Genomic DNA, 16,024 nt, shown 5'->3' with positions numbered 1-16,024 from the left:
CGCCGAAGCCGCGGCTGAAACTTGTCCCTTGTCCACAGAATTAGTATTTTCTGTACAGTAAATGGCACGTAGTGCACTATATAGGGGACGATTCAAACAGGGTAAATATGCTTTCCATTGAGGAAAAAAAAGAGTCTTACGGAGCTCAACGGCTCTGAACCATAGACTGTAAAAAAAACACGGCTCTAGCCCAGTGTTGCCAGATTGGACTGAAGATTTCCAGCCCAACTACAACTTAAAACCCGCCCATTTAAAAAAATACCAGCCCAAAATGCATACTGTGATAACTAATACAATAGAACAAACAGAAACCCCAAAACAAATGGGTTAGCACAAAGGGCACTATTTAGACACACACACGTTAGCTACCTGTATACGTTTTGTTTAATTATCAAACATGACATCAGAATTTTATAGCAGAATAATAGCGTATAAACACGCTTACCTTTTTATAGGGACTTAATGCAGAGAATCTTCGCAGAACTGATGAGAACGTCTCTTGAAATGTTATAGAACAAACTTTGTACAGTCAGAACCAGAGTGATTAAAACATCGTTGAGTCAAATCTCTCCAGCAACTACCGGGGAGGTTTGAAAGTTGCAGAGGTCCAGCCATTTCTGGCCAGGCCAGTTCACACATCCATGATGCTGGAGAGTAGCGGTAGTCCCATGCGATTTCTAGTGTCATCTTTCAAAAGCGAGACCAGGGAAAATGCTCGCTCGACATGGGCATTGGAAACAGGCAGAACAAGAAGTCTTATGGCTCCTTGCGCTAATTCCTGGAAACACTTGTGTCCTCCTGCATCTTTAAACGCTTCGACTTCCAGCCAAAACTTGTCAATGTCCTGATCATCAGAGAAGCCTGCTGATGCCACATTCCTCCATTGCGATTCTAATGTATCAGTCGAGCATGAGAAAAGATCAGCTGGTAAGTCCTTTACTCCAGGCCTATTTAAAGTGGACATAACGGATTTTGGGCATAGGAGCTCCAGTTTGCACAACATTTCCATTGAAGCAGGTAAGCGCAATTGATACTGCTTTAGAAGTTCTTTCATAAAATCCATACAGCACGATGCAATTCTCTCCTTCATGTCGGGGGCTAACCTGCTTTCCTCCAGTTGGTCCATAAATGTGGTACCCAGGTCTGCATCCAGAGGGAAGAGGAATATGCCAGACTGTGAGGTCAAGTTCCTGGAGCTGCTTGTCATTACTCATGCGTAAGACACTTGGTTTGAGAACGCGTCTAGCAGTTGTCATGTACAGTCTTTCCAAGTCTCTAAACACACCGAGGGTGTCTCCGGTTTCCAACTGAAAGCATTTATTCACAGCTTTGATTTCCATCAGAACAGGCTGAAGAAAGTACATGTAAAGGAGATTAGTTTTGTCATTGTACATCTCCTTTAAAAGCCGAGCAGTATAACAGTGCTCTGAACTTGAAGCCATGTTAAAGTGCAGTGTGAGGGCATCTTTTTGATCCACAATACGGTCAATGCAGTCAGCCATCACAAGCCAACGGGTACAGCTTGGACTTATTAATTTCAGAGGGCAGCCCCCGTTATTAATAGTCTCGTATATGTTCTTGTAGTCATACTGCCGCTTTGCTGAATGAGCAAACCAGTTGTAGGTTTCTCTAACCATGTATGCTGTGTTGCTCGGAAGAAGCTGCATTGCTTTATTTGCAACAATGTCAAGTGAATGGCAAACACAATGAATAAACTGTAGGTTTGGCTGAATTTGTTTAAGTAGGGTGAATACTGAATGGTGTTTTCCAACCATTACGCTGGCACCTTCTGTGGTAATGCCCACCATGTTTTTGATCTGTGTGAAGCGGGAGCGACCAGCCGGCAGAGCATGTTAGGACAGTGGAAATATGCACTCAAACACTCTGGAGACCATCCCAGATTATATCCCACTGGCAGAGCCCGTACCAGGCTTTCTATTGTGGCAGCCAATCCAGATCCAGCAGCACCACCTCATCTGAATGAAAGTGTACATCATTTTTTTTCTCTCAATCTTATTGTGGCGAGGGGGGCGGGGGAAGGCGAAAGGCTGCAGCGGGAGAGCGAGTTTGGAGACGAGCGGTGAGAAGGTGGTCAAGTGAATAATGATTAACACCTGTTTGCAATTCCAGTGATTGGCGGGGAGACGAGAGATAAGCGGCCGCCGACCTGGGAGTGGGGAGAGAGACAGGAGAGTGTGTGACACCTGACTGGGAAACCCAAGAAGCGCACTCGTTGTTATATGTTGTTTGTGACGACCAATAAAAGGTCTACTTGCCACCCCTGACTTCCTCGTCCTTCTTCCCGAACGGAAAACCTTGCTACACTTATGTATTGTTCATTTAATTTTTGTTGTTTTTTCTGAAGTTAAATTGAAGCAAATTTCTGTCATTTAGAAATTATAAGTTGCTTTGCAAAAAGATGACATCAAAGTACCGCGAGAGCGATTCCAAAGCATACGGAGCCGTCTGCTCTCTGTAGCTCTCTGTCGCGATACTTTGATGTCATACAACGATCGGTCTGTGCAGAGTGAGTGACCATGTACACACACACACACACACACACACACACACACATATAAACCGCATAAACACATTTCATTACACCAAATACACAAAATAATGTTATTTTTAGCAGCATCATATGACCCCTTTAAGCCAAGTTCACACTACACGACTTTAAACATCGGCAGATCGCTGTGCTGTCTTTAAGTCGTTGTGGTGTTCACACTACGTGACTCTACGTAAATGATCCGCAGCAGGGGGTCACACACTACGGAAGCTGACAACAATTCTGTCACCCAACGACTCTACAAACCACGTTTTGTCACGAAAACACACGTGAGAATTGGAACGGGAATGACGCGAAACAACACGTGAAACAGGAGTTGTTTATTTGAAAATGGATGTCGGGAAGAAATTAGTGCTGCAAGCTGTTTGCTCGATGAAAAATTTTGCTCCAAACTTTTCTTTAAGCCATGTTGCTCCTGTTGTTTTTCTTCCGGTGACCTCAACCCATGCCTTGCTCTATCATTGGCTGTAGCGCGTCACGACACCTGACACCACGTGATTTCGAGTCGGCCAACTGATCCAGATATTTGGCATGCTAGATATTTGTTTGCCGTAGGCAAAGCCTCTTTCTGCTGCCGTCAGCGAGCCTCTTTGATGCGTCGTTGTGTAGTTCACACATAAAGATTGACGAGCGCCGATCACCTGCTGATTTTCCCCCGATCACAGCCCGACCTGTCGGCGAGCTCGTTAACTTGCAAATCGGGCTTAAAATCCTGTAGTGTGAACTAGGCTTTACTGATCACGTCTCTTGTGCGGTGGGATGTTGGACTCATGAAAAATAATCACTTTGTTTGTATTCACCAAAACTGATTTACTGAAGTGAAAACACGGACGGAATTGGCGTTAGTGCGAGCGGCACTTACTGTAAGAGGGGAGCGACCAGCCGGCAGAGGATTCCGCAGCCTTCCTCGAACAGTTATGTTCACGATTTCTGATTTACTTAACGTATACTGTGTGAGGGGGACTGTGATTGGATGATGACAAGTATCGGTGATCATTCTCAAGTGATCAGCACTGTAAAAATTAAAAAGTAATTTCATATTTACTACATATTAATAAAAAATCTGAAAATAAAAATGAAAAATCCATAATAATAAAAAAAATAATTAAAGGGATAGTTCACTCAAAAAATTAAAAAAAGAAAACATTTTGAAAGCTAGTTTTTGTAATCTATATTTAATGCTCTATTCATGTAACACAATAATGGCTTTAAATTATCTTTTGTTGGTAATTTCTCAACCAGATTTGATGTGCAATTAATATGTGATTTAGATTAATTTAATCACCACATTTTGTAATTAATTAGATTTTTTTTTTATTGATTGACAGCCTTAACATTTCATAAATAGTATGTTACATTGTTGTCACATCTCATCTTATGTTTAATTTAGAAAGTGGTGTCCATTTATTATCACAGAAATAATCACTGTTGGGGAGTAACTAGGTAGGCTACATGTAACTAAATTACAAAATAAATGTAACTGTGATCTGTTACAGTTACTGAGAAAAATGTGTAATTAAATTACAGTTACTTATGAAATGTTAATGATTACAAAGGGGGTTACATCTGAATATTTTCACACACATACAGATTTAAAATATGAGACACCAATGTTTCAGGAGTTGAGGACACAGAATAGGACACATGATTATTCGATACGTTTTATTTTCTATTTTGGTTTGTATGATTTTTGTTTATTTGTTTGTTTGTTTTTTAAGATTAACTGTTTTTTTTTTCCAAGGAATTGTTAGATGCCAGTGTTTCCTGTCATAACTATGCAAAGACATGATTTCAAAAACAGTATCATAACTATTAAACTATATCTTATGATTTTAAATCTGTATTTAACCTCAAAAAGATCTCAAAGTAAAAAGAGGTGCTAAAGTCCGATTTTGAGGTGGCTGTGCTTTACAATTAAATTGTTATAATCTTAATTCAAGTGAAGAAGGATTCTGAAAGTCTGACAGTAATCAGTGTTGAGTACAACTGTAAGGTTAATCCTGCCTGCTTTAAATGTTTGAAAATGATTAACAGTTGAAAATTTTAGAAAAGTAATCAAATGTAATCAGTTACATTACTTTCATAAAGTAATTGAAATAGTTACACTACATATTACATTTTAAATAGGGTAAGTTGTAATCTGTAACCTATTACATTTCCAAAGTAACCTTCCCAACACTGGAAATAATTATATTTCTAGTTCCATGGAGTGTGTTACATTTACAATGTGGCATACTGTCTTACAGTATATAGTGTGTCCAGACTGTTTGCTTCATAAAATTGTAGTAAGCTAATCTTAACATGCCGTACAGTTACTGTCACTGTCAGTAACATGTCGGTTACTGACTCTGTAGGCACGCTAAACACTAAAGCAACTTATGTTTAAAAATGTCTTTAGGATAAATAAGTCAGATGATGAGTACAGAAGGCTCTTCAAATCCATAAACCGGTAAGTAAAGTCTTTTATAATTATAGCAGTGATTACAATAAGGGATTTGTGACACCTTTTCTCTGACTCTAGAGTCCTTTTTCCTGGAGGTGGAGTCAGTATAGAATCATCCGGCTATTCCAAAGCAGCTGGCATTTTCTACAGACTTGCTCTTGAGGTTTGTGTACTAATAGTCCATTTGGTAAATATGTTCAGCATAACAATAAATCCAAAGTACATTTTTTAAACATTAAGCAGCACCTTTAAATATTGATAGTAAGGTAAAATAGAAATGTTAAATTTGTAGACATTTTTAAATAAAATGCTATTTTAAATGAAGCTGCAGAGGTCAGACTGTGGGTTTATAGTCAATTCTGTGATTTGTGTTTATGAGCTATAAAAGAGGTCTGGCAAAACGTTAACCCCTGAGCAATGAAGAAAAATCATTAAGAGTCATAATGATCTTCATTTTACAAACATATACACTGCATTTTGTTGTTTGGTGCTCCTTTTATTCAATACAATTTGTTGGTGCAATTTAATTTTCCAAACAATTTTTCCAATTTATTTAATACAAATTAAATAATGTATTACATAAAATGAGTATTTGTGTGTGTGTGTGTGTGTGTGTGTGTGTTAACAGGCCAATTCAAATGGTGATTATTTCCCTATATGGGGAACCTGTTTAGGATTTGAACTGCTCACATTGCTAACAAGTGGGAAGTTGCTGTTGTCCCATACCAACACTAGTGGTATCGCCTTGCCACTGAACTTCACAGACGGTAAAGCCATGTTTACATAACATTTAACTGAAAAATCAAATATATTTACATAATGGTTAAGGCAAGTACATTGTCAGCTTACTTCCAGTATTTTTTTTTAACTAAATTTTTAACTAAATTTAATTTAAACTAGTGATTAAATTAACATTATAAAAATAAAAAATAAAAGATTAACAAATTAGTGTTACATTTTGTTAAACTTTTAATTTAAAGGTCCCATGACATGCTGCTTTTTGGATGCTTTTATATAGGCCTAAGTGGTCCCTAGTACTGTATCTGAAGTCTCTTTCCCGAAATTCAGCCTTGGTGCAGAATTTCAGCCACTACGAGCCAGTCCCACAATGAGCTTTCCTTAGGACGTGCCATTTCTGTGTCTGTAGCTTTAAATGCTAATGAGGAGGAGAGAGGCGAGGCAACTGCCATGTTTCGCTCGTTTGCAAGCCATGATGTCTCTTGAGGAAAAAAAAATATTGCGCTCGCCTCGCACGGTAGTAGCTCATTTTCTCATGGGCGGGCCAAATTCTCTGGGCAGGCAAAGCAGAGAAAGGGGAGGTAACCTTTCCCCGTATGACGACATAAAGGGAAGATTCCAGATTGGGCCATCTGAGCTTTAATTTTCTCAAAGGCAAAGCAGGATACCCAGGGCTCGGTTTACACCTATCGCCATTTCTAGCCACTGGGGGACCATAGGCAGGCTAGGGGAACTCATATTAATGTTAAAAAACCTCATAAAGTGAAATTTTCATGCCATGGGACCTTTAATAATTATTTTCAAATAGTGAACTTTTCTGCATTGTGTGCTTTACTGGTAACCAGTTGTACACAACAGGAAAAGAATACACCTTCATATCTTAGAAAACAGTGTCTAATACATGTATTGATTGTTTGGAATGTATTCACTGAATGTAGTAATAGTTTATCACTTTACAGTATCACCAGACATTATTTATTACACAGTATACACGTCAATGCACAACCTAAACATGTCTGAGATAGAAATTTGGTCAAATAGAGGTGACTCTCACAGGAAAATATATTCAATACTGCAATATTCATATGATGGATGGCAATGTTAATTTTAGAGGGTTATTTTAAAACGGCAATGTAAAAGAAAGAAAGAAAGAAAAAATAACATCACATTTAATTTATATTTTTGTTTTCGCTGCATGAAAAAAAACGAGGCATTTCCAAACTTTTAAATCTAGAACTTTACCAAGAGTGAGACCCTGAAAAGTTTCTACAGAGTTTTAAGTACCAACACAGATGGACAAAATGAGTTTGTGTCAACAATGGAAGGTGAGTGATGATAATCAGATGGGTAGATAGAGGAAGCATATAGACTGTGATTTTCACCTCTCTCTCGAGCACCATTGTCATTTACTGTTTCTATGCATATCCACAGCATATAATTTCCCTATCTATGCTACTCAATGGCATCCAGAGAAAAATGCTTTTGAGTGGACAAGGCCCTATATTCCCCACATGCCTTCAGTCATTAAGACCACATTCTACATGGCTTACTTTTTTTGTGAATGAAGGTATGGTTAATAATACTACTACTGAGCAACATACAATGTGTTTTTACTAGCTGTTGATTAAATTTTATTCCTTTATTGCAGTGAATTATCAAATAAAAAAGTTAGACCTTCACGTACTAACTTTTCTCCTTATTTATTTTGTTGCTTTTACAGCGAGGAAAAGTTTTCATAGCTTTCCTAGTACAGAGGAAGAGGAGAAAGCTTTGATCTATAACTACAAACCTGAATACACTGGAACCCAAAGTGCATTTGAACAAAAATATTTTTTTTTGATTAGGATAATTCTTTAAATGTACTCGTGTCTTTATTAGCGTTTTTTATTTTCTTTTTAATTATCTCATTTAATTTTCAGTTTGGAACTTCACATACTGCACGTGACATGAAAATGATCAAATCAAACGGAATTATAATTGAGATAAATTATTATTATTGCTCTTTTCAGATGTATCAAAATTTAATACTTTCCAAACAATACAAAGAACAAACATTTTGGCATGATGAAATTATGAAAACAAACATGTATACAAAAATCAATTAGAATTTGTAGTGTTAATAAAATGTGTGTGCTTGCTATGTATCTGAACAAAACATATCCACATCACATTTCACCAAAAAAAAAAAAAAATTTAGTCAAATTTCTTTTGTTTGATGACCTGGACATGTTCTTGGCAGGTCTCCCAAGTACACATGACCTTAATAGAATAGTTTCCAAGGTTGGAAAAGGCATAAAGTGATTTTTTTCCCCCTTTTTTATGGCTGTGCTCACATCTCTTATAGCTAACACATCTGCTCATTTATGTATTCACCTGGACACACATATACAAAGTAACCCACAACATACAGTGCAATGTTCAATCATATATCTATAAAAAGTGACCGAGGTCTCCTTTTTTCAGTAAGATAGAGCAAATGCATCTCATTGTACTGTTATTTCACTAAAGGTAACCTTTCAATCTAATTTAAGATATAAATCTCAAAATGTACGTTTTAATCCTTATTATTTCTTTAATTTTACTGTTGAGCCCTCAAAACATCCTTCTGAAACATGATTTTAAATCATATATGCTTTAACTGATTAAGATCTTGAATATTAGGTGAAATGTCCTTTTAAAACCCTTGAACTTCTAAATCCATCCTTTATGTTCTTCAAAAATCACATATTACTTACAACTATCAATCATAAGACTTATATATTCACATTGCCTTGTAATCTGCACCACAGGACAGCACAATTTATATTTGTGATTTATGAAATCTGTGATTGGCTTAGAACAGTAAATCTTTCACTCCGATTGGCTGTCGACCTACTTTTCAAAACTCAAGTTTTTGGATAAATCTTCTATATTGGTGACAGAGTCTGCCTCTGTAATTGGGTGAGTTGTGGGTGCCAGACATCCACAATGAAGATGAGTCTGTAGCTTTCTGCTTCCTGCCAGACTTCATGCTCGAATGAGTCGTCAAATATTAACACTTTTCCTTCTTCCCACTCCCTGAAAGAGAATCAACATTCACTGAATCAATTTTTTATTAATAAAAGCCATGCCACATATTAATCCCCAATCAATCAATCAATCAATCAATCAATCAATCAATCAATCAATATAAAATAGGCCAACTATCCAAGGTTCGTCTACTCGCCAATTGTTATTCACATTTGATGCTTGCCAAGTGTTCATTTAAAGGGGTCATATGACGTTGCTAAAAAGAACATTATGTTGTGTATTTGGTCTAATGCAATGTGTTTATGCGGTTTAAGGTTAAAAAAAACACATTATTTTCCACATAATGTACATTATTGTTGCTCCTCTATGCCCCACCTTTCTGAAAAGCGTCAATTTTTACAAAGCTCATCGTTCTGAAAAGCGAGGTGTATGCTGATTGGCCAGCTAACCAGTGCGTTGTGATTGGCCGAATTCCTCAAGCATGTGACGGAAATGTTACGCCCCTTACCATACTGTGATGCTGTGCCCCGGCACGATGAGACAACACCAATATAACCCATTACAAACGAGGCATTTGTTGCATCCAGTGGGGACATAATTACTGATTATAATGACTATACTGTCTTTTTACACGTTGCGTTGCAAATCACGCCGCATAAACATAAAACCATGTCTGCATTTGTGATCGGAGAAACAATTTTCATCGTGTCCATTTTTGGAAGGCCAAACAAAGTAGTTTCGCTTTCACAACGTAACACAGTGTCACACACGGCGGCCTTGAGTGAGCGGCGGCCGGCGGATTCGACGAAGGAGCGGCCGGCTGGCTTGCGGCAACCACATGTGACGACCCCGGGCTGGACTCCGCTTCGTCCACGGTGAAAGCGATCCACAGCGCGAAGTTGATGTATTTCCTCAGTGACCAGCACAAGGAAACATGCTCTAGGCATGACGAAGCGGATATCGTCCTCTTTTGGAAGGCCAAACAAAGTAGTTTCGCTTTCACAACGAAACGCACAGCGTCTCCACGACATGGCGGTGGCGGCAACAACAATACTACAGCGAGAATAAAAGTTACACCTTCTTTCTTTGCGTGTACATTTGGGCGGTGTTATACAAATCTTCCCACGCTCCAAAGAGAAAGGAAAATTTGAAATTGCATCATATGACCCCTTTAAAACCCTGTAACCAAGTTGGAGTGGAAATGGAGCTGTCAACAGTGTTCCCTGAAACATTTTTAAAGTTTTGTAATCGATGCAGTTTTACTCAATGAGTGTAAACTTGTGTTTCTATGATTTAACTGACCTTGTTTGGTTTGTACAGCGAATCCTGCATCCCTTAGAAGGGATGACGAGGCCTAGATGCATTCGTAGACGACAGTTGGTGGGACCAGTGTGAGGCCATACATGAGTACCAGCTTGCATTACTGAAAATTTTATCTAAAAAAGGAAGATTTAAATTATTAGGCAACAGTTAATAAACAGAAATAAGCATTGTAAAAAGGAGACATGTTGAAACTAAATTAAAAGTACAGCTAGGAAAGAGGGTAAAACTTAGCTATAACTGATTTCTGGGGACTGACCTGGCCTCTTTTGCAGCTAGTGGCCTCTGGGTAATGTTCCAGCAAAGCACAGGTTTTTGGGACATAGCGACATGAAGAAGCAACCTTTCGACCTGAGAAAGTGTAAAACTTGTATACACATTATGTGTCTTCCCCAAAAGTGTCTCAATATTAGATATAAAAAAACGCTGTAACACCACCTAAGACTAGCAAATTCAAAGAAATGCACACTAAGTGGCTAAAGGAAGTGACTCTGTTTTCACTTGTAGTTGAAAAACCATGTGGATTACACGTAAAATTATTTTCTCAATTAAAAAAATGTTGTGCTATTTATTTATTTTTTTGCTATTTTCTGAATTAAGTTGCAATCACATTAGCTTAATTGCAGAGAAATTTCACAATCAAAAAAGGTTAATTGTGTATTGTAAATAGCATAGAGATGTATTAAGAACTGTTCACAAAGAAGTCACTTTTAACACTAGAACCGCCAGAGGTCGCTGTATACCTAAAAGCGCCAGCGGGTAAATTTTACCCACGCACATGGCAACTGTATTTATATGGCTAAAGAACATATTATTTCACTGTATTATGCTACTGTCTTCACAAAGAAGTGTCTAGAGTCATGAAATTATTGTGTCTAGTCATCAACTATATTTTTATCCTGATGTTTTATGTTCAAGACTTTTTATTGCAGGCTACACTAATCCATAATGGTCAGTAGCCTAAGCTAAAAAAAAAAGTCTGCACTGACAACGCAAATTAGAAGGTAGTAGCCTAAATATTTTGGTGGTTTAATATTATAATACAATGTCATTAATCAATACATTAAGATAACCCATGCTATGAATGACTAAAACAGCCTATAGACAATAATGAGCAATAATAATTCACCACACTGCATAGGATGATGCGATGAAAAATTCAAGCGCACAGCTTCACCTACATATTTATTAATTTGTTTAGTTATATCATTTATAATTTGAATAAGAGAACAACAGCATTGAACTTTGGGTAATCAAAAAAATGGTTTTATTCATTACATCATATAGACCTGATTTTTTTCTTCTTCAGGAAACGGCCAGACTAGAATAGCAACACAGTAGCGAACAATAAACGATATGGCAAGACAAAAGTTAAATAATTAAACCAAAGTTTGACCAATTAGAGTAACCTGAGGTTAAAACATGTAAATATAATATCTGGATCACTGTCAGATGAGCCGTCAGATGCTGAGCCGACCCGGGACGCATAACTTACCATGAGACTCTCCATCACTCATGGCATTTAGTGTTTCTAACTAAACTTCTAGCTTCTGCTTCCACAAATCGCCTTTTTTTGTTGTTGTAATTTTGACTTTATTTATGAAACTCATAACCGCTAAATCAGTGAGTGAAAGGCGTTGCCTAGAAATGTACTATGTTAAAACATAAGCGGCAAGAAAATGACAGCACGAAAATACATGCATAGCGGGTAAATTTGACCCGCTGGCGCTTATAGGTTTAAATGCCCCGTTTTTTGATCTTTTTTTTTCTAAATAATTTTTAACAACATTGGATTGTAAATTTCATAATTTTAGTAAAAGTCAATGACTGGGAGACTTGAATGTTTTATTTTATATCTGTTATGTACATTTGAAAAACAGCCACGGGTAAAATTTACCCTGGCGGTTCTAGTGTTAAATTAAGCAGGTTTTCAGTGGTCAATGCTGTGAATTCACTCCTGATCGCACAGATTCCTATTGGAATGGCTGTATTTTGGATGCAAAATTTTGCACAGCAACGGTAAATGTGACTACAACTTAAAGAAGTAAAAACCACTAAAAACAAAAATCCCAAGTTAGGCGCTAACATCCCTGTGACCCTACATAAGACAAGCGGTTGAAAAATGGATGGATGTATATCCAGTGTAATTATATAAGGAATTTGTTGGCAAATGTAAGGTACATGTTGGTGGATATTATACATTAATTATATATTTTACCCTGCTGCCACAGTGTAAACTGGCCCCAGTCTCCTGTCTCTCTCAGATATTCATCTTCAGGCAAGAACTGCCCACTGTTGCTGTCTAACACTGACAGTGCTTCATCTCTAATGGTCAACCAGTTACGTTCCAACATCTGTAAAGACATATATGAACACAATGAAAGCAAAGCAGAGAGATAAGCATACAAAGAGCACTTCCTTCACTGTTAAAGTGATGAATAATTAAGGGAAGGTTCAATTACATAGGGGCAGTTGTGGCCTAATGGTTAGGGAGTCAGACTAGTAACATGCAGGTTCGATTTTCAATACCGACAGGAAATGTAGGTGGGGACAGAGCTCTCTTCCACACTCAAGAAGCATGCCAAACAATGTGTAATGGATCTCCACTGGGTACTTCAGGAGAAGATGCTGTTTATGTTCATTTTAAATAGTGTTTATCGATATGAATGTTTTTGGCTTAATTTAACTTGAAATAGCGATTATGTGCATTATAATTGTGAAGTTACATACAGTATACGATTGGAACAGAACTGGGGTGGGGAGCTTTTAATGCATTAAGTGTAAAGAAGTTAAACTTTTAAAGACGTGTCTCGAGACACTGCACTTCTGATTTAAACAGTGTAGACAGCTGTTGCCGTGCAGTTCAGTTCAGGAAGTGCTGATTAACAGTAAGACAAAACTATTTAACACATGCTATTTGATGGTTAACACAAATAACACAATGTGAAAAACACAATATTTTTAAATTTTTTGAAGAATGTGTCAAAATATCAAAAGACCCCTCACTCAAACCTCATTTAGACCCCTTTGACTTTCTTTGCAAGTAAAGTTGTAGTAATTGTATGATATACAGTTGTGCACATAAGTTTACATACCCCTTGCAGAATATGCAAAATGTTTATTTTAGCAAAATAAAAGGGATCATGAAAATTGCATGTTATTTTTATATTTAGTACAGTCTTGAATAAGCTATTTCACATAACAGAGGTTTATATATACTCCACAAGACAAAATAATAACTGAATTTGTAAAAATGACCCCGTTCAAAAGTTTACATACCCTCAAATCAATAATGTGTGTAATTTCTTGGATGATCCACGACTGTTTTTATGTTTTGTGATAGTTGTTCATGAGTCCCGTGTTGGTCCTGAGCAGTTCAACTGCCTGTTGTTCTTCTGAAAAATCCTCCAGCTCCTGCACATTCTTTGGTTTTCCAGCATCTTCTGCATATCTGAACCCTTTCCAGCAGTGACTGTATGATTTTGAGATCCATCTTTTCACTCTGAGGACAATTGAGGGACTCATACATAACAACTACAAAGAGAAGGGTCTGGCTGCAGCCTTGCACTTGCACTCTCAGACTTGCATTCTCAGGCTTGCACTCTCAGACCCTTGCGCTTCCGCTAGCGAAGTCACTTGCAGTCTTTTTAATTTTTTTATTTTGTTCTATTTATTGATTACTTTTTGTTTGAATCTCTCAACATTTTACAACAGAATGTGGCATAATAACGGATGATAAAGACAATTCAGTAGCCTATATGTCTTGTTGTTGACTCAAAGTATATACAGAACAGCAAATATGAACGTGCATTATGAAATGCATTAAGTGATTTTAAAAGGATCAACTCCGTACAGGCAAGTAGACGAGCCCAGAACGCAATGCATTAAATTGCACGTTAAAATTTTTTCTCCCATAGAAAATCATTATAAATGAAACACGTAGTGTAGCTTAATGGACAAAGACAATGGTATAAAAGAGCTGTAGACAGTTATATTCTATATGGAAAAACGCTTTGGCTCACCTGCTCACCTTGGCTCACCTGCTTGCCTGTATATTAGTTATGTAGGCTATATTTTAATTATCATCTTAGTCCATTATGCCACATTATGCCACATTTTGCGTTGTGGGAGGAAAATACTATATACATATTCATTATATTAATAAACTGTATATTGAATTTGATATTTTAATAGCATTAATACATTAAGCCATGTTAAGTGTTTATGTTTTTCTACAGGAGGAAAATGCTTAGCAAGAGATTTTGCGCATTGTGTTCATATTCTGCTGTTCTGTGGCCACGGATTTGCGGGTCTTGTCTTTTTCTCCTACAGATGGCTTACAGGACCCTGTACGTTATGGCCAAAACAAAAATTGACCATAGTTTGATCTGATTTTGTGTACTGATTTCAATCTTTTATAATAAAAATATGTACACACATGGATAACAGTATACTTATTGAACACTATTTTGACATTTATTCAGAAAAAAAAAAAATATATATATATTTTTTTATTATTTAAAAAAAGTCACTTGCGCCTTTTTGGCACCAATGTTTTATTCAATTTCGTGTATAAAAAACATGGGCGTATCTGCTGACAATATGAACAAAACATTACATTAATGAGTTTAAAAGAAATAATCCATTGTGATAAAATAAAATATCACATAAAAAAGCTCTTACATCAAATTAGTTAATTGAACGTGATTAATTTTACTGCAATAGTAATCTCAGTCACTTAACTATTTGGTCAAATGGTTGATTGAAAAGCCTTTACAGATGCCTTCCTTAGTGAAAAATAAATAGGCTATACAAAAATGTATTTGAAATACTTTTATTTCATGCTATACTACAAATACATTTACATATTATTTACATATCACTAAACTGGTATACTTAAAGTTTGATAAATTGGAACAACTAATTTTGTATTTAATGCACTTTAATTGTAAGAAAGTAGTGCTGAGGTCTAACTAAAGATATACTGAAGTATATTTTATTGTGCTAAAAGTGAAACTATTGCAAGTATACTTCAGGTACAATTTAAATATCATTTAGCATTTAAAGACCGATATAGCATTTTTATAGCATTTAAAGATAGATATTATTCGAAGATCATACAGTCCTCATCAATAGTGACATTAAAACACATTTTAGGCTTAATATTGAGAAATGTGCATTGTGCATAAGTTGTACTCCAAATAAAGTTTAATTATAATTTTTATATCAGTACGTTTCGAGTAATATGTCGGTAAACAGACAATAAATAAAGTAAATAAAATGTTAATAGATTTGAACTAGTATGAATGTGTGTCGTCATGAAAGTTTCAGATGGAATTGTGAATTGTACATGAAATAGTAGTCTACTCTGACTGGCTGACTTGTAAAGCTTGGTGTCCACATAAGACTGTGGGATACTGCCATTTGCGCAGCGTGAGTAAGTCTTTCTTTTTCACAGCAGTGATCCCAGATGGATATCTGTGTAACGTTTTATTCACTGCATTTCTTGTATCCTTTCCCCAGTCATATCCTTTGTATGCTTTCCCCAGCCATCTCCTTTGTCTCTGTCTGTCTGTCCCTTCTCTGCATTCTCTCTCTTGTGGCTAAGCAGTAACTGAGTGCCTATATGATAACACCCATAGTAAATAATAATAATAATAATAATAAATAAATAAAGTAATATATTTAAAATACATTTATGTCATACTAAGTATAGTTCAACTCTAATATATTTACTGACACATTGCTCAAGACTTACTGGTATAAAAATGATAATTAAACTTTGTTTGGACTACTACTTGTGCACTATGCACATTTCTCAATATTCAGGGTTTCTACAGACATGAACAAGTTAAATTTAAGACGTTTTAAGACCTTTTTAATACCACCTTATATGAAATTTAAGACCTAAACCTGTAATGGAAATACACATTTTATTACATACA

The 16,024-nt window shown here is 36.5% G+C and overlaps 1 protein-coding gene and 1 pseudogene across 1 annotated transcript in view; one reads left to right on the top strand and one right to left on the bottom strand.

The window, feature by feature from the left end:
* LOC107664964 (gamma-glutamyl hydrolase-like) overlaps positions 1-7,607 on the top strand; it is a 12,308-nt pseudogene extending 4,701 nt beyond the window's left edge.
* A 190-nt stretch (positions 7,608-7,797) lies between these two features.
* Positions 7,798-16,024, bottom strand: part of LOC107664966 (aspartyl/asparaginyl beta-hydroxylase-like) — a 62,032-nt gene continuing 53,805 nt past the window's right edge. Inside the window, exons 13-16 of the mRNA XM_016455673.1 lie at positions 12,298-12,433; positions 10,339-10,430; positions 10,062-10,195; positions 7,798-8,807 (exon numbers count right to left, since the gene is read on the bottom strand). Of these exons, the coding sequence (XP_016311159.1) occupies positions 8,657-8,807; positions 10,062-10,195; positions 10,339-10,430; positions 12,298-12,433 (513 nt within the window). The 3' untranslated portion in view covers positions 7,798-8,656. The remainder of the gene's footprint in view (positions 8,808-10,061; positions 10,196-10,338; positions 10,431-12,297; positions 12,434-16,024) is intronic.

The sequence above is a fragment of the Sinocyclocheilus anshuiensis genome, unplaced genomic scaffold, assembly GCF_001515605.1.
Source record: "Sinocyclocheilus anshuiensis isolate Anshui unplaced genomic scaffold, SAMN03320099.WGS_v1.1 scaffold599, whole genome shotgun sequence".
Lineage (NCBI taxonomy): Eukaryota > Metazoa > Chordata > Actinopteri > Cypriniformes > Cyprinidae > Sinocyclocheilus > Sinocyclocheilus anshuiensis.
This window is presented reverse-complemented; position numbering and strand designations above follow the sequence as displayed.